At 43.8% G+C, this 22607-nt stretch overlaps 1 protein-coding gene across 1 annotated transcript in view; it reads left to right on the top strand.

Annotated features, from left to right (window-relative positions):
* Nucleotides 1-20834, top strand: part of PTH2R (parathyroid hormone 2 receptor) — a 107130-nt gene extending 86296 nt beyond the window's left edge. Inside the window, exons 9-13 of the mRNA XM_084642623.1 lie at nucleotides 5896-5962; nucleotides 12139-12233; nucleotides 15382-15520; nucleotides 16668-16709; nucleotides 17411-20834. Coding sequence (XP_084498749.1) covers nucleotides 5896-5962; nucleotides 12139-12233; nucleotides 15382-15520; nucleotides 16668-16709; nucleotides 17411-17806 — 739 coding nt within the window. The 3' untranslated portion in view covers nucleotides 17807-20834. The remainder of the gene's footprint in view (nucleotides 1-5895; nucleotides 5963-12138; nucleotides 12234-15381; nucleotides 15521-16667; nucleotides 16710-17410) is intronic.
* Nucleotides 20835-22607: the final 1773 nt, after the last annotated feature.

Here is a 22607-nt window from a genome sequence, read left to right as displayed (position 1 = left end):
CAGCTGTGCTAGCCACTGTCATAGAATCATAGAATATCAGGGTTGGAAGGGACCTCAGGAGGTCATCTAGTTCAACCCTCTACTCAAAGCAGGACCAATCCCCAATTAAATCATCCCAGCCAGGGCTTTGTCAAGCCTGACCTTAAAAACTTCTAAGGAAGGAGATTCTACCACCTTCCTAGGTAACGCATTCCAGTGTTTCACCACCTTCCTAGTGAAAAAGTTTCTCCTAATATCCAACCTAAACCTCCCCCACTGCAACTTGAGACCATTACTTCTTGTTCTGTCCTCTTCTACCACTGAGAATAGTCTAGAACCATCCTCTTTGGAACCACCTCTCAGGTAGTTGAAAGCAGCTATCAAATCCCCCCTCATTCTTCTCTTCTGCAGACTAAACAATCCCAGTTCCCTCAGCCTCTCCTCATAAGTCATGTGTTCCAGACCCCTAATCATTTTTGTTGCCCTTCGCTGGACTCTCTCCAATTTATCCACATCCTTCTTGTAGTGTGGGGCCCAAAACTGGACACAGTACTCCAGATGAGGCCTCACCAATGTCGAATAGAGGGGAACAATCACGTCCCTTGATCTGCTGGCTATGCCCCTACTTATACATCCCAAAATACCATTGGCCTTCTTGGCAACAAGGGCACACTGTTGACTCATATCCAGCTTCTCATCCACTGTCACCCGTAGGTCCTTTTCCGCAGAACTGCTGCCTAGCCATTCGGTCCCTAGTCTGTAGCGGTGCATTGGATTCTTCCGTCCTAAGTGCAGGACCCTGCACTTATCCTTGTTGAACCTCATCAGATTTCTTTTGGCCCAATCCTCCAATTTGTCTAGGTCCCTCTGTATCCTATCCTTACCTGCCACCGTATCTACCACTCCTCCTAGTTTAGTATCATCCGCAAATTTGCTGAGAGTGCAATCCACACCATCCTCCAGATCATTTATGGAGATATTGAACAAAACCAGCCCCAGAACCGACCCTTGGGGCACTCCACTTGATACCGACTGCCATCCAGACATGGAGCCATTGATCACTACTCGTTGAGCCCGACAATCTAGCCAACTTTCTACCCACCTTATAGTGCATTCATCCAGCCCATACTTCCTTAACTTGCTGACAAGAATACTGTGGGAGACTGTGTCAAAAGCTTTGCTAAAGTCAAGAAACAATACATCCACTGCTTTCCCTTCATCCACAGAACCAGTAATCTCATCATAGAAGGCGATTAGATTAGTCAGGCATGACCTTCCCTTGGTGAATCCATGCTGACTGTTCCTGATCACTTTCCTCTAAGTGTAAGTGCTTCAGGATTGATTCCTTGAGGACCTGCTCCATGATTTTTCCGGGGACTGAGGTGAGGCTGACTGGCCTGTAGTTCCCAGGATCCTCCTTCTTCCCTTTTTTAAAGGTGGGCACTACATTAGCCTTTTTCCAGTCGTCCGGGACTTCCCCCGATCGCTATGAGTTTTCAAAGATAATGGCCAATGGCTCTGCTATCACAGCCGCCAACTCCTTTAGCACTCTCGGATGCAGCGCATGTGGCCCCATGGACTTGTGCTCATCTAGCTTTTCTAAATAGTCCCTAACCACCTCTTTCTCCACAGAGGGCTGGCCACCTACTCCCCATGGTATGTTGCCCAGCGCAGCACTCTGGGAGCTGACCTTGTTCGTGAAGACAGAGGCAAAAAAAGCATTGAGTACATTAGCTTTTTCCACATCCTCTGTCACTAGGTTGCCTCCCTCATTCAGTAAGGGGCCCACACTTTCCTTGACTTTCTTGTTGTTGCGAACATACCTGAAGAAACCCTTCTTGTTACTCTTAACATCTCTTGCTAGCTGCAACTCCAGGTGGGATTTGGCCTTCCTGATTTCACTCCTGCATGCCCGAGCAACATTTTTATACTCTTCCCTGGTCATTTGTCCAATCTTCCACCTCTTGTAAGCTTCTTTTTTATGTTTAAGATCCGCAAGGATTTCACTGTTAAACCAAGCTGGTCGCCTGCCATATTTACTATTCTTTCGACACATCGGAATGGTTTGTCCCTGTAACCTCAATAGGGATTCTCTGAAATACAGCCAGCTCTCCTGGACTCCTTTCCCCCTCATGTTATTCCCCCAGGGGATCCTACCCATCAGTTCCCTGAGGGAGTCGAAGTCTGCTTTCCTGAAGTCCAGCATCCGTATTCTGCTGCTTACCTTTCTTCCCTGTGTCAGGATCCTGAATTTGACCAACTCATGGTCACTGCCTCCCACGTTCCCATCCACTTTTGCTTCCCCTACTAATTCTTCCCGGTTTGTGAGCAGCAGGTCAAGAAAAGCTCTCCCCCTAGTTGGCTCCTCCAGCACTTGCACCAGGAAATTGTCCCCTACATTTTCCAAAAACTTCCTGGATTGTCTGTGCACCGCTGTAGTGCTCTCCCAGCAGATATCAGGGTGATTGAAGTTGCCCATGAGAACCAGGGCGTGCGATCTAGTAGCTTCTGCGAGTTGCCGGAAGAAAGCCTCATCCACCTCATCCCCCTGGTCCGGTGGTCTATAGCAGACTCCCACCACTACATCACTCTTGTTGCTCACACTTCTAAACTTAATCCAGAGACACTCAGGTTTTTCTGCAGTTTCATACCGGAGCTCTGAGCAGTCATACTGCTCCCTTACATACAGTGGTACTCCCCCACCTTTTCTGCCCTGCCTGTCCTTCCTGAACAGTTTATAACCATCCATGACAGTACTCCAGTCATGTGAGTTATCCCACCAAGTCTCTGTTATTCCAATCACGTCATAATTCCTTGCCTTCACCAGGACCTCCAGTTCTCTCTGTTTGTTTCCAAGGCTTTGTGCATTTGTATATAGACACTTGAGATAACCTGCTGATTGCCCCTCATTCTCAGTATGAGGCAGGAGCCCTCCCCTCACAGACGTTCCTGCCTGTGCTTCCTCCCGGTATCCTGCTTGCCCACTTACCTCAGGGCTTTGGTCTCCTTCCCCCGGTGAACCTAGTTTAAAGCCCTCCTCACTAGGTTAGCCAGCCTGCTCGCAAAGATGCTCTTCCCTCTCTTCGTTAGGTGGAGCCCGTCTCTGCCCAGCACTCCTCCTTCATGTAACACCATCCCATGGTCAAAGAATCCAAAGCCTTCTCTCTGACACCACCTGCGTAGCCATTTGTTGACTTCCATGACTCGACGATTCGACGGTCCCTACCCCGGCCTTTTCCTTCCACGGGGAGGATGGACAAGAACACCACTTGGGCCTCAAACTCCTTTATCCTTCTTCCCAGAGCCACGTAGTCCGCAGTGATCCGCTCAAGGTCATTCTTGGCAGTATCATTGGTGCCCACGTGGAGAAGCAGGAAGGGGTAGCGATCCGAGGGCTTGATGAGTCTCGGCAGTCTCTCCGTCACATCGCAAATCTTAGCCCCTGGCAAGCAGCAGACTTCTCTGTTTTCCCGGTCAGGGCGGCAGATAGATGACTCAGTCCCCCTGAGGAGAGAGTCCCCGACCACCACCACCCGCCTCCTTCTCTTGGGAGTGGTGGTCGTGGAACCCCCAACCTTAGGACAGTGCATCTCATGCCTTCCAACCAGCGGAGTCTCCTTCTGCTTTCTCCCCTCAGACGTATCATCTGGTCAACTCTCCACAATGGTATCTGTGGAGAGAACATGAAAACGGTTACTTACCTGTGTCTGCGTTGCTGGTACCCGGACATTCCCCCTTCTTCTTCTGGAGGTCACATGTTGCCAAGCTTCTTCACTGGCCTCTTGGCTCCGCTGTGCAACGTGCTCTAAATCTTTAGAGCTTTGTGCCCGTAGAAGCATATCCTGACTTTTGTCCAGGAAATCCTCAGATTCTTGTATGCAACGCAGGGTCGATATCTGTTGCTCCAGACCTTCAATCTTCTCTTCCAATATGGATACTAGCCTGCACTTTGTACAGACAAAGTCACTTCTGTCCTGTGGAAGAAAGACAAACATGGCACATCCAGTGCAGGTCACAATAGCTGAACGCCCCCCCTCCATATCACCTTCCTACTATGAGCTTCCTCAGAGAAGCTGGCAAGATGTAAGCCTCACTGGGCTCACCCCAGGTGAACTCCCAGGCAAACTCCTGCTGTTTGCTGCTCTGCTGTTCCCCGCTGCTCAGCTGGTCCGCCGCCGCTCAGCTGGTTCGCGGAGCTCTGGCTATTTTTAAACAGCCAGGCTTCCCTGAAACAAACAAACAGACACCCCCAATACCCACCCCCTGCAGGCTACCACCCAATCAGGCACTCGCTCAGGCTTTCAAACTGTGCTCCCAGCAAACACACACTCGGATACTCACTCAGCAAACACACACTCGGATTAAGAAGTCTGTTATTGCAGCTGAATTAAGAAGTCAATTAAGAAGTCTATTATTCCAGCTGAAAAATAACCATGCAAACACCACAAATGATGAATTTTGGGTGTGTTTGGTTAGCATTTGACCCTTTATATGCAATGTAAATTCATACTAAAACATTACGTTTTCTACAGGGCTGAAACACAGTGTCCAGCATGACAATCAGTTGACGTTCTTTCATGTCTGTGTCGGTATGAAATTGCAGACATTATTTTGTCAACAACAGGAAGAAAATAAGTCCTTTAGAGAGCAGAAGGCGCTGTTGACAAGCCTGAATAGCTAAGAGTCTCATATAGAGTAAGACAGAAAATTATTGTCATGTTCAGACAACACATACGCCCATTCAGCAGGAAATGCGCTCATAAAATATCCCTAAAACAAGGCCTGAGGTTGCTTAAGACTTGCCACTCCAGGCTCATGACTACTTGTAAATGGATGCGCCAGAACTTTGCAATTCATATGCATTATTTACTAACCACAGGCTAACTGTGTGAACCTAACTCAGCCTGGAGAGCACTTAGTCATACCAGGGACCCATTGAAGTCAATGGACAAATGGGTGTGCTTAAGCACGCCCCGGCAGGAAAAAAGGCTTCACAACTTATCCCTAAACTGACATGTTATTCCTGTAAAACCAATGGTATCTGCATTTAGCAAGTAGTGTCATGGCCTCTATCGTTAACATGATTACAGCTACAGCTGACCCAACTGTAGCATGTGTGATGAAGTATTTACATTGCTTTAGAGTAGCTAAACAGCTGTAATACCTACGTTTATATAATGAAAACATGCAGCAGGAGGTAAAGGATCACATCATTTTGGCTTATGTTTTTATAGAGACAAACTCTTGATTCCCTGTACCCTCATCATTAGTCGTCAAAGCCCTGCATTTTTGTCTAATATGGGCCATTTGGGTTGTATTGATCAGTCTTGTTTTCGCTTCCACTCTCCGTCATTTATCTATTAGCCAAATGCATTTTTTGACCCCATTCTGAAGCTTGAACTTATGGCTGACATGCTTTTCCTGGTTAAAACCCATGTCTCCAGTCAACGGTCATGAAAGCTGCTGTCTTGACAGCGCAGGCGAATGACGCCGTCTGTGCAACCACTCCTGCAGCAGTGGAAGTTACCCACGTTGTCTTCTCAGAGGGTCTCAACTGTGCCCCAGCGGGATCAGCTCTTGACTAGAGCTTCCAGTCTCCTTGTCCTTTCACTCTGCGAGTGCCAACAATGGAGGCAGTTAGTCCCAATGGGGGATGGGGGGAGTGTCATTGTTTTGAGGGTGATGATGTGGCTGGTTTTGTTGGTCTTTTCGTAGACTGATAGCCTAGCGCTGACTGTTTCTTTTGGCTGACCTAAATCGGTGGCCCATTCATCTACACGCCTCCAAAGTGAGCATGACCCATTCTAGCCAATGGGGAAAAAACAAAACTAAAAAAAAACCCAAAAAAAAACCCCACCTTTGATTGTTTATTGCTGTTGTCATTAGTTTAACTCTAGGTATTTGTTGATATCACAGATGCTGGGAGCTCAGTGCCGGCGCTATCAAATGGATTTACCAAGCACCGATATTAGCAGCCATTGGGGTAGGTTTTATACATGCGATGTAGTGTAAATAGTTTATTGGTTGTCTGATTTTTTTTAAACTCTCTGGCTTTGCTGTAAACGACACAGGTTCTGAAGTGAGAGTGGGGATGGGGAGGGTGGAATGAGGAGCAAGTTACCTTAGTCTCTCAACTAACTCTTGGGATCGATCAGAAAAAGTGACTCAAGAAATGAAGTTGATCAAGGTGAAGCTTTCCCTAGTGATGGATGAATGAAGAGTCAGCAGTTAGACTCTGTTCAGATAAATGCTCCAAATTTCAGATCCTTTTCCTAATTATTGAAATCTCTTGAGTCTATAAAATTGGCTGGAACTTGCCCGAAAACAGATGTTCTCATGGAATTTCCAGTGCTTCCTGTCCAGGCCAGGAATAACATAAGAACAGCCTTTGCGTCAGGATTTAATCACTTTCTTTATTGGTCCCATGCAGAAGTGTAAAACCGGGTGACAATGAAAAGCAATTTAAAAATAAAGTTAATCCAACTTTTGGCTTTTGAACCTCAAGGGGAAAGTTTAGGGCAAAAGCTGTAATGGCTTCTTTTTTTAAAATTCCAGACTGAGAATACTTTGTTTATGATAGCTGATAAAAATGATCATATTCAAGTGTAGGCCAAGGGTTCCCTTTTCAAAATCACGTGAGTTCCATTTTCAAAAGTATATGGGAAACGAAAGATCTTCTTTGCAGTTTCAATCCCCGTGCCCATATTCTCATCTTGAATTTTAGCCCTGTAACATTTTATGCTAAAGGGAATGGCTGAAAAGCACAGAGTGGGGCAAGGAAGATAGGAAAGTGATGTGTGACTCCAGGAGCCGAATCATGCGGCTCTTCCATGTGCGAAACCCTCATTGAAACTACTGGGAGTTTGATATGAAGGTAGATTCTTCAGAGGGGATAATGCTAATGAGTCCATACTTTTTGCTTTTAGAATTATAGTGTTTGTATCCACAATGGCCCAAGTCCTGGGCAGCATTGCACAACCCAAGTACTGCACTGGGTACTATCTTTGTTACCGTAACTTGGCACACAAATAATAAACATAATAATAATACGGCAGCTGGACCTGCCAAGTTTCATGCATCTCATGATTAATCTCATGTCTGTATTTATGTAAAATCAGTACGTCATAAATCTCATTCATGCTCTGTGTTTGGCCCAATTTTTGACACACATGAAAATACCTGATGATTATAACTGGAACAATTTATTCAAATACAGAATTAAAAAGACTGGCATTTGCCAATGCATAGGGAAACCAAGAATTGTGTCTCCATTATCCTACTAATTAATCTGGCCCATAAAATAAATATTATATTTAAACAGAATGTAGCTGTACACTCCCCTGGCATAACTTAAAAATAATTTAAAAATATTCCCCAAAATAGCTAAAGCACAGCAGGGCGATCCAATATAACCCACCATCAGCAACCCCAGCATATTAAAAACATAAATACCCTTTCCCCACCAAAGCTTAACTTTGCAGCATGCCGTGAGGATCAGTAGTAGAGCTGGTTGGACAATTTTTGGTGTGGGGGGGAGACGGGGGCGAGGGCAGTGTCAAAAATGGCCTTTTTAGGAAATTGACAAATTTCTTGACCTTTTTTTCTCCCAAACGGTCCTGGTGTTTTGAAGAAACATAGAAAACAAAAATATGGGGGGGGGTATTTAAGTTTTTGAGGTTTGATTTATCATTCTTCCTGTTGGCAACATGGGAAGGGCGGGGGGGGGGGCGGAGAAAGGAAAAATAAAAAAAGTCCCAAATGAAAACTTTTCTATAAAAATGTTAAAGAAAAAAATTGGAATAACCCAATAATTGTTCCTTTTCTAAACCAGCAGAACAAATAACACTGTGCTATTTTCATGACATGGTTCTCACTTTCTGATCATGTCAACTGATCAGATTTGGTCTGTTTCAGACCACTGAGTTGGGATTGAATTCCAAAGCCATGAGGCCAGAGAACACTCAGCCAATTGCCCTTTCTTATTTATACCAGCATAGCTTTCACTGCAGCACCTCTGCTGAGCTCATCTGTACACTGTGCAGAGCCTGATGTGACACCTTAAAAACACATAAAAATGGGATTTTTTTTAAAGGGCTGCTGCATACTGAATTTTCATCATGCATCAACTTAACCTGTCAAAGGTGCTTCTGTAACCAGGACACATGCATCCTTACACAGTTAATTTTGTTTGCTTCAGGAGAAGCAGAAAAAAAAAATCTTTGGAGAGCGTTTTCTTCTTCTGTTATATTTACATTTATATCATCCTTTGTTTCTAGACACACTTAATTTCTGCTGCCTCGGCCTCATAAAAATTCACTAGTAATGGCTGTAGCTCTTGCCAGAGTCTCTTGTCTTAGGAGCGGTGTTGTAATAAATGATCAAATTTGTCCAGACATTAAAATCTACTTTTCAGACTCATCTGTGATTTAAGGCTTTTAGATGGCTCATTGAAATGTGCTTAACTCAGAGTCTAGGTATTAGACATGGCCCCTGGTTATTAGCCGCTTCTGCACTTGACACCAAGCTTTTTTATTATAATCAAAATGACACTTTGGTGAGTTTCCAGAGCTATCACTCTTACTGGGCTCAAAACACATTTGTAGTAAATGAAGTGTTATGACAGGTTGGGACAGGAGATCTGGATTCCAAGCCAGCTTGCTTCCCAAATGAAAATGAGCATGGCAGTTTCAACTTGATTGCCAGCATCACAAAACTGTGGGACTGAGACCTCAGGAGAGTGGACGAGGTTTGAAAGGTGAGGACTAGCTGCACTGAGAGAATTGTCTGGGGAATGGTATATGCTGGTCCTGCATTTAGCAAGCTACTCTCATGCCAAACCAGGAGTGAAACTGTGGGGACCCAGACCCCACTACCAACCCAGGATTCCAGGCAGCTTGTACAGCCAATGGAAGGGTCTATGCCACCACATCTTCACTGCGGGTTTTTAGATCCACTAGCTAGATTAAAGCTAGCATAGGCATGCCTACCTGCACTGTGTAGTGTAGACATACTCTCAGTATTTGTACAGGACCTAGCACAATGGGGTGCCAGTCTCAATTGGGGCCACTAAGCACTACTGTAATACATAGAAATAACAACATTACTGGTGCCCCCATCCTATTTTACGGAACAAATTTTATTATCAAACACTCCGATCGCAAGCTAGCTGTTTCTTTCGTCTCTAGAACAGAACACGGGGTTTTTCTTCAAGCCCAAGAGTAACAGTTTGCACTGCTGTTTGCTCTCTGAGTACAAAAGCCACCCAGTTCTATGACTGGACATTATATCTGATGCACTGGTTTGTTTTCAAATGAACCTGGAAATATTTCAGGAAAGCCAAGTAACAAACAAACCAGCATAAAAACTGGCTGAGAGAAATGAAAACAAATAGAGACAAAGCACATCCTTTTTAAAGGCACACCCCCAGGAAACCAAAAAGAGTAACATCAAAATGAAAGGTTTCAAAAAAACGACGAAGTCACCTTTTCTTTGGTTAGTGAAGATTTTGGGGCTGTTTGTGGGCTAACTTACATAGGTGTAAAAGAGGAGTAACTCCACTAAGACAATGGAACCTGATTTGTGTTTACACTGTGACCCCTCTTCCTCTCTTTGGCAACGTGAAGTGGATGTAAATTCTCCTTTACATTAATATAATGGTGTAAAAGGGTCTTAAGTGTAAAGGAGAGCCATGCCCAATGATATACAGCCGCAGAGAACTTGTGTAAATGAGATTGGAATCAGGTCAGTTAGTCACAGATTTTTAGGGATCATTGTGATGATTTAATCTGACCACCTGCAATCACAGGCCATCGAATGTCAAAGAATTAATTCCTGCTTCACGTCCAATAGCTCTGCTTGCACTATCTGCTAGAAAAACATGAAATCTTAATTTGAAAAATTCTGTTGCCGGAGGATGCGTCACATCCCTTGGTATCTTTATGAGCAGTGGCACAAGAGGCCCCTGCATACTGTTCTAACTATGTGCTATTTAGAATTGCTGTAGAAATAAGGAATTGCCAGAAAACAGTGACATAGGTGCTCTCTGTCAGTATACTCCACTTCGGTGCCGTATTTTGAGTGCAGTCAATCCATTCTTTTGGTGTCAATTGGGACCTTTCACTATGTTTCAAGGTGAAAGTGGCAGTAATTTGTGTAATGGAAATGGCCATGCTTAACGCAGGGAGAGCGTCCTTTCTTCAAGCCCTGTTTTTACAGCCTCAGTAATATGTGAATGAACTGTCTGTGTTCATATATGATGCTGTCCAGTTCTTGACCTGATTCTTCTCTCATGCCACTGGTCTCGTGCCAACAATTTCAATGGAATTACTTCTGATTTAAACAGCAGGAGAATCAGGCTCAGGCCCTGTGTGAATTGATGTCCTAAACTTAGCCTCTGAGGACCTATAGGAACAAGGAATTCAGAAGCCTTTCACCAAGACCAGTTTGCCTCCAGATCCCAGATGTTCTGCCCTTATTTCAGAGGTCACAGTGGCAATAAAGTCCTGGTCCAAAGCCGCTGAAGTGAATGGGAAAATGCTCCAATTGACTAGCTGGGCTTTGAGGAGAAGGGGTCTGACAGGTAGCTCAGATTTGAAAGTTTCCTAACAAATTTCTGTTTGATTCATGTGGATGAAAGTTCTCCTTAAGGGACCCCAAACCTTTTTCACTGCAACTGTTTCCACTGGCACTATGCTGTTGTGACAGCGTGGGATTCCAGTTAGTGATACAAAAGACCCATTATACTCTCAGTTTCATCCTTTGGGCAGCATAGCGTATGATCCCCTGGCAGCGTACTCACTAGATTTTCAACTGACACTATGAGACCATTTGATTGTTTGTTTGTTCACAATCAGCATCCAATTCTGCGGGAGGGCTTAGCTGATGCGATAATAGGCACTTTGGTGCATGGAATAGAAAATGCTTTCTATGCCTAATAAAGGCAGCTGGTGTATTCAGGATTTCTAAATTACACCACAGAAGTCTTGCCAAAGCTGCACTTGAAAGGGGTGGTTTGCAAATGAAAGCCCTGCGTGTACACAAGTAAAACTGGCAGTAGGTACAAGGGAAACAATGCAAACTAAACTGTGATAACAGGGCTATCTGTGATGCATAAAAAAATTACACTGCTGTGAAGACTAGGGCTTACTATGCCCAGCGCTCAAGCAATGCCGAAAAGATCTCCGCCAGTTCAGCGGGACCTGTTTTAAGGTGCAGTATCTCCCAAAACCCCGGGGCTGGAAAGAAATGCCATATAGCTTTGGGAAGCTGGGATTCGTCCAATTTCACAGAGCTGGTACTGCCAACTCCAGTAATCCTGGCCAGATTGAGGACATCAGCCCTTAAAAACAATAAAAAAAAAAAAACCCACACACTTTATACCAAGCTGACTTTTGTTTCTACTCAGTTCCTGATGTGGTTTGAGCTGCTGCTATATTGAACACAGCTGGAGTTAGGCCCAGAGTCACCGAACTGGCTGAACTGTGCTCAGGGGAAGTGCACAAGTTGGTGATGGACTAAGGTGATATTAAGCCATCTTTGCAACTCCCTGATCATGTGGTCAATGGGCATTGGTCCTTGTCCCCAGCATGACTTAAACCTGGTGCCTGTGGCCCCAAAAGACCATCATAGCCACAGTCCCTTTTGCCAGGCTATCCCCCCTACATTAAATCAAAGAAGGGTTGACATAGGAGTGTTTATATCATCTCTCTGGCACCCAAGGATTCCTCCCTCCCCTGACCCAGGTAGCCAGTCCACTTTGCACCTCTGGAGTAGCCTCCAGGCCAATGAATCTGGCCCTAAAGCTTTTAGTAATGGAAAGCATGGGATCCCATAATTAACACCTCATCAATATCTAACTTAACCTATGTCAGAACTGAAGTGGTTTAATTTGGCATGGTTGACTTCAATGGAGCTGAAAATCTGGCCCATCCATGATAACCAAGTGATGTGATATCTCACAACTAGCCAGGGCTAGGAACTTCAGAACCAGTAACTTTTCCAAGCAATGTCCTGGACCAGTGATCAGAAAGATATATTTTATCCTTGCTGCAGTTTTCCTATGTGGCAAAATGTTCTTCATTGTTTTTGTGCCTATGCTCCTGATTACATTCTTTTCAACCAACCTTCAAACCCCCTGTAATACCGCTCTGCATTTTACAGCTGAACTTCATTCTGTTCCTGAACACCGTACGGGTTCTGGCAACCAAAATATGGGAGACAAATGCTGTTGGGTATGACACAAGGAAACAATACAGGTAAATCCCTGGGCTGGATTTTGTTTAACAGCATAGTCAAGATTTTTCTGGCTAAAAGGGATGCTTTAAACGGTATGAATCACCTACAAGTCTCAATAAAAGGTGAAGCAGCCTTTGAAGCATAGCTTCTGAGAAATTTCGGGGTTGATGGATTGTTTTGCTACATTCATCTGAAATATCCTGGTTTTGTAAATTCATCTTCCAGACTGTGTGGGCATGCAAGTTCAGCTTTCCTGTGAGCATTTCTGAAAAATATTCATTCATTTATTCTAGGGCTGTCAAGCGATTAATTGCACTGTTAAACAATAATAGAATCCCATTTATTTAAAATATTTTTGGATGTTTGTTTTCTACATTTTCAAATATATTGATTTCAATTACAACACAGAGTACAAAGTGTACAGTGCTCACTTTATAGTTATATTTGATTACAAATACTTGCACTGTAAAAAACAAAAGAAATAGTATAATTCACCTAATACAAATACTGTAGTGCAATCTCTTAATAACAAAAGTTGAACTTACAAATGTAGAATTATGTACAAAAAAATAACTGCATTCAAAAATAAAACAAATGTAAAACTTTAGAACCTACAAGTCCACTCAGTTCTACTTCAGCCAATTGCTCAGACAAACAAGTTTGGTGACAATTTGCAGGAGATAATGCTGCCCACATCTTGTTTACAATGTCACCTGAAAGTGAGAACAAGCGTTCGCATGGCCCTGTTGTAACTGGCTGTGATGGGTTCGGTCACAGGGATCCCCTTTGGGACTGTCACCTGATGTGCTGGAATCACCTCTGAGCCCGTTTTCCCTGCACTACAGTATTGTATGAGGTGAATTGAAAAATACTCTTGTTTATCATTTTTACAGTGCAAATATTTGTAATCAAAAATATAAAGTGAGCACTGTACACTTTGTATTCTGGGTTGTAATGGAAATCAATACATTTGAAAATGTAGAAAAACATCCAAAAATTTTTAATGCATTTCAATTGGTATTCTATTGTTTAATAGTGCAATCACGATTCATTTTTTTAATTGCAGTTAATTTTTTTTGAGTTAATCGCGTGAGTTAACTGCGATTAATCGACAGCCCTAAGGCTACAACTCTAGCACACCTAACCATAATGAAATATCATTAAAAAAAAAAAATCACACACACATACAAATGCTTACAGAACTCTCATAGAGGGGTACTCTCAAAAATCCCCTCTTACTCCTATAACCACCACCACCACTTGGGACCCAAGTCAACCCATTGATCTACCAAACTCCTGAGAAAACAGATGGGTCTCGCAGGTTAACAATTCTGGGGGTGGCGAATCAAGGAGAGGGAGTGCATTCCAAACTGAGCACCCAACTTGGAGAATGTCCTGCCAGCAGATGTATACCTTTAACTCAAGCAAGGTCCAGCATCTCTTCAAGGTGAAAGGTGGTGTCTCAGTTAACCAGCTCCCAAACCAATGAAGGACTGTCACACTGTTTGGAGTGGTTCACAACTGTGAGTGTCAATCTCAGGGCAGACTGTCAAAAATTAGATTTCACCAACCCAGTAACAAATGTGAATTCCTGAAGCACCATACCAGTCTTACCATGGAGTCACAGACAGTCCCCTCAGGCATTCCACGCTATCTTGCCAGCCAGGCAAGCTGGACTCAGTGATAGTTGGCTGCCACATAAAACCAAAGACCACAAAAGATTCAGGTTGCTTCCAGTCCCCACAGACCAGTCACTTATCCTAGGTCAATTTGTACCTAGATCTCACACCACAGACAACACTTGTAGCCAATCCTGTAATAAACTAACTAAGGATTTGTTAACTAAGAAAAGGAATGAGAGAATTATTTACAGGTAAAGCATATATATGCCAATGAGTTACAGTTTATGGTTCCAAAAGGTGACAGAGTTGTAGAAATCCGTCAGCACTGAATGTCTTATAGGGCTAACCCAGCTTGACCCTAGAGATCTCTGCTTCTGTTTCATGGCTCCTGCAAAAGTCCAAACAGCAAAAGAAATGCAAATTTTAATATAATTAAAGCTCCAGCTGGAACCAAATAGGCAGTCAGTTCAGACTCTGGAGCACTGGTGTAATGTATTCTCTCCACGGCGCTGTGCTTAACAAGTGGTTGGCCACATACTGCACTAGCTTCAGTTTCCAGTTGATTGCGGTGTGTAGCCTCCTGTAGAGTGAATTACAATAAACTATTCCTAAGGTGACAAAAGCGCAGATGAATGTGCAAAGGCCTGCATGAGAAAAGATAGATTACACCACCTGCCAATGGGAAAAACACTCGTGGCTGTCACACTTACCCGAGCAGCGGGCTCGGTAGTGGCACACTGAAGTTGCAAAGCTGTATTGAAAGGGCGGTCCTAACCAGGGGAGCACCTCCGCCATTTTCTGGAACAGTTTGAAACTGATCCCTTCAGGTGTGTCCTGGGGTGCAAAAGTAGACAGGGTGCAATGAGGAGGTTGTGAGCCCATGCTCCCAGCCTCCACCACACTGAGCAGTGGAGCTAGCCAGCCGTGCAAGGGATATAGCAGCAGGGACGATTCCACTGGACCTCTTGGAGCTCCAATGCTTCACAGATCTCTCACTGAGGTGTTGCAGCTACAAGCCACACCCTATTGGAGGGTTTTTGCTGCAAGCCACAGTAGAGCCCTTAATTTGTAGTGTTTTCTTGGAAATGCCCATTTCCTTTTTAACTGAACCTTCCCTAGGCTCTTGAGCTTTTCAGCATATCTCACAAGAAAAGAGATCTTTTGCTTTTTCAAGATGAAGTGTAAAAGCTCTCACGGGTCCAATGTAATAGAAAAGTACTTGTGTACCACAGTGCTAATTCACGTAGTAAGTACCTGCTGAGGGAGTGACGGCTGCAGTACACATCACCCTTGTTGGGGTACATTTTGGGGACACAATCAAGTGGGACTCTGTTTTATGCTGGACTGAGGAAATGTAATTATCCCACATTGCCACTGGGACTTTTTATGCTGGAAAATGATTAGCTAAAAACAAAATAGGAAGTCATTACTCTGTAGGAGGTTGAAAAGTCAACAAATTTATGTTAGATGTAATCTTAATGAGTCTACATGATCTCCTCACTGCAATCCACTCTCATTCTTGTATTTTTTTGTAACTCTCTTACAGGAAGTTAGCAAAGTCCACCTTGGTTCTGATTCTGGTCTTCGGGGTGCATTATATTGTCTTTGTGTGCCTACCGCACACTTTCACCGGGCTGGGATGGCAGATCCGAATGCACTGTGAGCTCTTCTTCAACTCTTTCCAGGTGCGAGATATATTATCCGTTTTGTTCTCTGTCCTTCTCATCCCTTACCCCTTCTCTCTGGTTTTCTGCAGACCCTTGACACTGTGTAACAGTGTAATTCTGATGCCAAAGGCAAATCACATTTTTACAGAGCTCTGACAAGGTTGGTCATTGAGTTCCTAAACCTAGGAGCAGCTGGGGGCTCGTTCCACACTAGAGAAAACACAACAGTACTCCTGCTCCTCTGTGTGCTATTTACCATGGAAGGGTTGTGATGACTATATCTGGAGTGTGTTTTCTCTGCTGGTGTATTATTAGCTTTTGTGATAAAATAGATGTCTTTTTGTTTCCTAGTTAGGAAAGTTCTGCTTCAAGGATGAAGCTTCTGACTTTAATTTACTTTTCTACTATATGCATTCAGTTACTATGACAACTGGGTGTAAATAACCACAAGATTATGTAGGTTCCAGAAATAACAGTGAAAGCAGACATTGCAGACACGAATCTGAAGATAGAGAGCAGAGCTGATTGGTTGGAATAATTTTCCAACACAAAATGCCATTTTCACAAAAATCAAAATTTTCTGTAGGAAAATATCAATTTTGCAAAAAAAAAAAAAAAAAAAAAAAATTGATTCTCTCAGGAAAACTGAAGTGATGGTTTTCCAGCTGCCCTGTGCAAAGGTCTTGTTAATTTCACTTTCTGACTCTTGTCAGTTTCACATTCTCTCTGCAGGCAGGATTCTGGCCAGTGGAAACATTCCATTTTAGTTCTCCTGAAAGGGAATTTTTCTGGAAGTTTCTTCTCACAAAACATTTCACATTTTTTTACTTTCTGTCCTCATTTGGCACCAATTTTTTTTCCCCCAGGAATGTGAAATATTTCATGGGAAGGGATTTCCATTTTCCAGCCAGTTGTACTAGAGAGAGTATCTAGCTTCCATCTCCTTGTCTTCTTTCTCCAGGGATTGTGATAACAGATAAAACTCTGCTGGGTGTAGCTAAAATAACATGGAAAGAACTTGGAAGACTTTGAGAAATGATAAACTTCATTAATATGTTTAACATAAGTTAGACATGCTAAAATTTAGCTGGAAGGAGACTTACATTTGACATGCTTCTTCACATGGCAATTATCCCTTAATAATTTATGCTTCCTTATCCTTCAGGGTTTCTTCGTCTCCATCATCTATTGTTACTGCAATGGAGAGGTAAGCTGAAAGCCCGGATTGGATGAGGCTCCTAACCAAAAATCACTGCGTGACAGAAAGGGATATTTTGTACAGAATGTAATAAGAGGGTAGTTGTGAGTTAGCAGTTTGTCCCTACAGCTACTGAGCAACTCTTAAAGGGATAGGGTCAGGCAGTTGGTTCCCTAAATTGTTATGAATTATAAAATAAACAAAATGGAAACAATTTTTGTCTAGATTTGAACAAGCCCCTGTATTATTTGCACCTTGGTCAGAAACTGACTAGTAATATTCATTGTACCAACGGAGTGAAATGACATGCATGATGAAATGTAAATGCAATGTTTAAAAAGGTCTTTCAGTCAAGGTGACATTAGTGACACAGGGCCAGATTCTGATGCTCTTACTTCAGCAACACTTTACTCTAATGGTCCCTTCTGGCTTTATCATCTGAATCTATGATTACAGTAGGACTGGAGAAAGTTAATTAGAATCTGGCTGATAGGTGATGACATTTGATTGGGCATTTGGGATTTTTCTTAAGGGTTAATATGTGATTTTTTAACCTGATTTTACACAGCTGGAGGGGCTTCATATCATGTGAATTTTCAAGATTGTGCTTTAAAGGGAAGATGGTTAAAGGTTTCCTTTAGCTTTTGACTCCTTCCCCTTACAATTTATGCCTTAGATCTGTTGATTGATTTTGTTTTTCCCTCTGGTAGGTTCAGACTGAAATCAAGAAGACTTGGACTAGATGGAACCTGGCTATTGACTGGAAAAGGACGACTCCATGTGGCAATTACAGATATGGCTCCGTCCTAACCAACATGACCCACAGCACCAGCAGCCAGTCTCAGATGGTGGCCAGCTCCTGCATGGTTCTGATTTCCAGCAAAGTCTGCAGAAATGCCAGTAGGCAAAATGAGGCACACATGAATTTGCCTGGGTACGTTAGGAGCAACTCTGAACAGGACTGTGTGCACCACTGGGTTTGTGAAGAGGCCAATGAAAATGAAGAGAAGCAGGTGGATGATATATCGCTCAAGGAATCACTTAGACCGCGGGGTAGTAGCACAGACCCTGAGCGGAACAGGGTAGAAATGGAGGAGGCTCTGTGAACAGTCATGGACATCCATGGGGATGTCCAATATAAAACAAGTTGAATCCTCTTATGATGCCAACAGCTACTAGTATCTGTATACTGCCTTGAGCCAATCTCGGTGAAGATCTTGGTCAATGATGAAGCTCAATTTACAAGGACTCCAGACCTACATAATGCTGCTGACTACGCAAAATGGTTTCTATGCCACTGTCAAGGTTCCCTCCCCACTCTGAACTCTAGGGTACAGATGTGGGGATCTGCATGAAAGACCCCGTAAGCTTATTTTTACCAGCTTAGGTTAAAAACTTCCCCAAGGTACAAACTTTGCCTTGTCCTTGAACCCTATGCTGCCACCACCAAACGTGTTAAACAAAGAACAGGAAAAGAGACCACTTGGAGATGTCTTCCCCCAAAATATCCCCCCAAGCCCTACACCCCCTTTCCTGGGGAAGGCTTGATAAAAATCCTCACCAATTTGTACAGGTCAACACAAACCCAAACCCTTGGATCTTAAGAACAATGAAAAAGCAATCAGGTTCTTAAAAGAAGAATTTAATTAAAGAAAAGGTAAAAGAATCACCTCTGTAAAATCAGGATGGTAAATACCTTACAAGGTAATCAGATTCAAAACATAGAGAATCCCTCTAGGCAAAACCTTAAGTTACAAAAAGAAACAAAAACAGGAATATACATTCCATCCAGCACAGCTTATTTTACCAGCCATTAAACAAAAGGAAATCTAATGCATTTCTAGCTAGATTACTAACTAACAGAAGTTTTGAGACTGCGTTCCTGATCTGTTCCTGGCAAAAGCATCACACAGACAGACCCTTTGTTTCCCTGCTCCAGCTTTGAAAGTATCTTGTCTCCCCATTGGTCATTTTGGTCAGGTGCCAGCGAGGTTATCTTAGCTTCTTAACCCTTTACAGATGAAAGGGTTTTGCCTCTGGTCAGGAGGGATTTTATAGTGAAAGAAAGGTGGTTACCCTTCCCTTTATTTTTATGACAGCCACAAATGGCAAAGGCACAAAAAAGTGAATTTTTAGCCAGAGGCTTTATACACGATAAAACATTCTGTTGAGACACAGCCATTCTTTATATGCTTACACTACCTGCATTACACTTAAAACTCTGCACAGCAAACACATCTTAGCTGGTTTATGCAAATGCTCTTCTGAAGGCATGTGAAAGGTGACTCCTCTATTTGTACACCTGAAAGGTGGAAATCAGAAGGTTTACAGTATATGCATGTGAAGGGATTCTCTGGACTCCCAAATGTCTTCGCTGTGAATCACAGGGCTGGGAAAAACTTAAGGGTTTCCATCCAGTACCTTGTGAACTTTGATCTCAAAGCGGAATGTTTCAAATGTTTCAAATCATGTTTTTAAACTGAGATGCTACTTACGTTTGATTATTTATACTATTGCTTTAGTTTGTTTTATGGAAACATCCAAACCAAAACCTCATGTACTATGCGACCTAAATTCTCTAATGAGACAGCCCCTACTGCATGCACTGAGCTCTGCAGTGATTTGGGAATTAAGTGGCAATACTAACTGAATATGAAATCATTTGAAAACCTTCCGGTTAACTGAAATAATGCTAAAAAGAGCACCAGAAAATTTAAATATAATTAGTGCCCTGTAGTGGAGGAATGTCTCCTGCTGTATGTCGACCTCTGAAAGACTTTGATGTTGGACAGCGAATGGGTTTGTGCCCTCTGAATCTCCATTAAACATCAAAAGAAGGCGTGATTGGATGAATAGAGACCTGAACTACTTCAGCCAGCTTCAGTACTGTGTCAAAAGCACTTTTATTAAACACGTCAAGATCTTTGCCAGATACTTACTTCCTGTTGGCCAACTTTGGTCCAAAGATCCTTATGCGGAGATCGAATTCTTCTGCTGGCACACAATCCCACTCCATTCTTCCATGGATTTCCAAGCAGTGGAGTTCTGCTACAGGGGGGAATCGGATACACAGTCTGGCAGCTGCCTACACCACGTCTCTCCACAGCCCCTCTAAGTGCACCCCTCTGACATGCTTCTGCTGTCCAGGCAATTTTTCATTGCTTCCCCTCATGCGGAGCTGCTGTGTAAAGTGGAGAAGACGCAGTTGAGCTCAGATGTGGTAATGGACATGGTATAACAATCGGACAGAACAGTTAAGGAGCTGCTGCTTGCCTCGCCATGTTGGCCTAGGTAGGGGGAACTCATAAGAGAGCCCCTAAATGGAAATGCAATGGCTCCCATCGTGGTAGGCTAGTGCTGCCGTCCGTGCCACAGTCTTGACTCTTAGAAAGATTTCACTCTTTCTGCCTTCTGCTCGGCCATAACAAGGGCAACGGCAGAGGGGGAAGCCCAGGAAATGCACTGAATTCCTCCCTTGTGGGAAAAACTCACACCACGGCCCAGGGGTGAAGATGGCAGCAAAAAGGCCATTTTTGTGGTGCTGCTGTGTAAGCTGGACCGCTTGGGGTGGGGTGGAAGGTGCAGTATGCTGCCATTCACATCCCCACATGTCTACATGAGGCGGGGGGGGAGGGAGGGCTTCCATCCTAACTATTGAGAAGTACCAGAGTGTGCTGTAAAACACGGAAATGTTTTTTAAATGACTGAATTTGTGGGAAATGGGTGAAAATAGTTTAAATTTCATCTGAGTGTCAATTGAGCCGAAAAGACTGAGATAACTAACGAAGCAATGATCTGTTTGGAGTAGATTTGAAATTTACCAGGAACGGCAGCGCATTTCTCCCTACAAGGCATGAAAAGAAGAACAGGCCAGGGCGATGCCAAGTCCACTCTCTGGGAACTGCATGATTTCCCACAAAAAGTCCCAGATCCCACAGCAACTTGGTTTATCCCAATTGGATTTGGCATGGGCTAAGCTCGGTCATGTCTGAATGAAACATCAGAGGGCTGATGCTGTGAAGTGCTAACTGATGTTAGATGTCCATTGTGCTGTTTCGGTTGCTGTTGTTTCATGATTTTGTTGGGTAGCTATTGTTCAGTGGCACATGAGAAACATTAAAAAACACCCTCCTTTTTTCAGCTTTTCAGTTGTGCTTAAAGCTTTGGCCTGGCACTTGTGCTTCTCGTTTATTTCTGCCTCTGTGGCCTATCAAATCTCTCTCAGAGACGCTTCTTCATTACAGTGATCCTTTTCCTACCCAAAAAGAAAAGGAGTACTTGTGGCACCTTAGAGACTAACCAATTTATTTAAGCATGAGCTTTCGTGAGCTACAGCTCACTTCATCGGATGCATACCGATGGAAACGGTATGCATCCGATGAAGTGAGCTGTAGCTCACGAAAGCTCATGCTCAAATAAATTGGTTAGTCTCTAAGGTGCCACAAGTACTCCTTTTCTTTTTGGGAATACAGACTAACACGGCTGTTACTCTGAAACTTTTCCTACCCAGGTATTCTCTGTGATTAAAAGCTCAGATTTCCCTCATTGAGCCTATGAACTAGCCGGTAAACCTTATAGACAGGGGAATAGACAAGATGGCAATTAGTGGGAGTTAGGTGCACGAGTTCCTTTGACGATCTGGGCCTCTGTCTCTACTAATCTGGGTCAGATCTAGAGCAGCAAGAAATTGAAACAGAGCTACAGTCAATAGCCCAGAAAATAAGACAAACGTTCTGTCAAACCAATGAGCAAAGGTAAACAGTCCAGAAGAGAAAACTAGTGGGGGAAAAACCCATCAAAATGGTCAAAGATGACATGAATGTAATAGAATGGATTTACTTTGCACTTCAGCACCAGCCCCTAACTGGCCAGCATTTCGACTTTGCTTATATTATAGAGGTTTATTAAAGAAGCTTATGGGTCAGCCTCATTTTCTCAACTGTGTAGATGCTGAAAAATTTTCATAACTCTTCCCTCTCCCCACCTGGCACTGACTCCAGCCCCTCTGCAGCCTTTCCTTCTGCAAAACTGGTTGCCCAAGCTCATACCTTCACACTTCATCTGAATCCAAGTCTGGATACTGGTTCAGCAACTATTTCTGCTGGAAGAGCTGTCTGCTGCCTTGGAGTAATAATATTTTCTCTTCCCGATGCACAGGAGTGACATTTTACAAATCAATCCCTGGATGCAGCTGTCTGAGGAAAGGGTCCTCCTGTCATCTTCCTTGCTTTATCACGGTGTCTCCAAAAGAGTGTTCTTTCTTTATAGTTTTAAAAAGCAAGTGCCTGGCCAGTGAGAGAGCTCAGATTGATAGCACCAGCAACATGAACACCTCCTGATTTATGGCACTGCCAATGCAACGGCAAACATCCTCTTTACTATCCAGTCAGGTTGCCTCCTACCTCACCGGGGCTGATCACATCTAGTGACAGCGAGGTAGTGCTCGTTACTTTCTGCTCAGTGCATCAGGCCAGTTTCTCCAATCTACCAGGGAAAGAAGCGGGAGGAGCAGAGCAGAGCTCAGTTATGCCTAATGGAGTAGGATCCCTGTACAACCCTGTAGCAAGACAATGACTTACCGGCACAGCACCTCCTGCTGGTCATCTGGGTAATAGCTCTTTCCAGCCTCGGAGCACCTCCTTCTGGCCGGTGTCTCGCCTGCCTCAGGCCCCATGTCCCTCCTGGACCCCAGTGCCCTTTTCCCTTGAGGTTCTGCCCACTGCAGTACCCGCAGTCTCTGCGTCTCCCCTCCCAGGGGAACCCCCAACCCTCTAAACCCACCTTGCCTCAGTGGCTACTGACAGTCATCATCTAGCCCCCCGCTCACTGGGGCAGACTAAAGTCTGTAATGGGCTCTCATCACTGGCAAGGAGGATGGGAACTGCTGCCTTTGCCTATCCCTGGGCT

Source organism: Lepidochelys olivacea, assembly GCF_965140295.1.
Source record: "Lepidochelys olivacea isolate rLepOli2 genome assembly, chromosome: 11".
NCBI lineage: Eukaryota > Metazoa > Chordata > Testudines > Cheloniidae > Lepidochelys > Lepidochelys olivacea.
The sequence above is the reverse complement of the archived record's forward strand: the minus strand, read 5'-3'. Positions and strand labels throughout refer to the sequence as shown.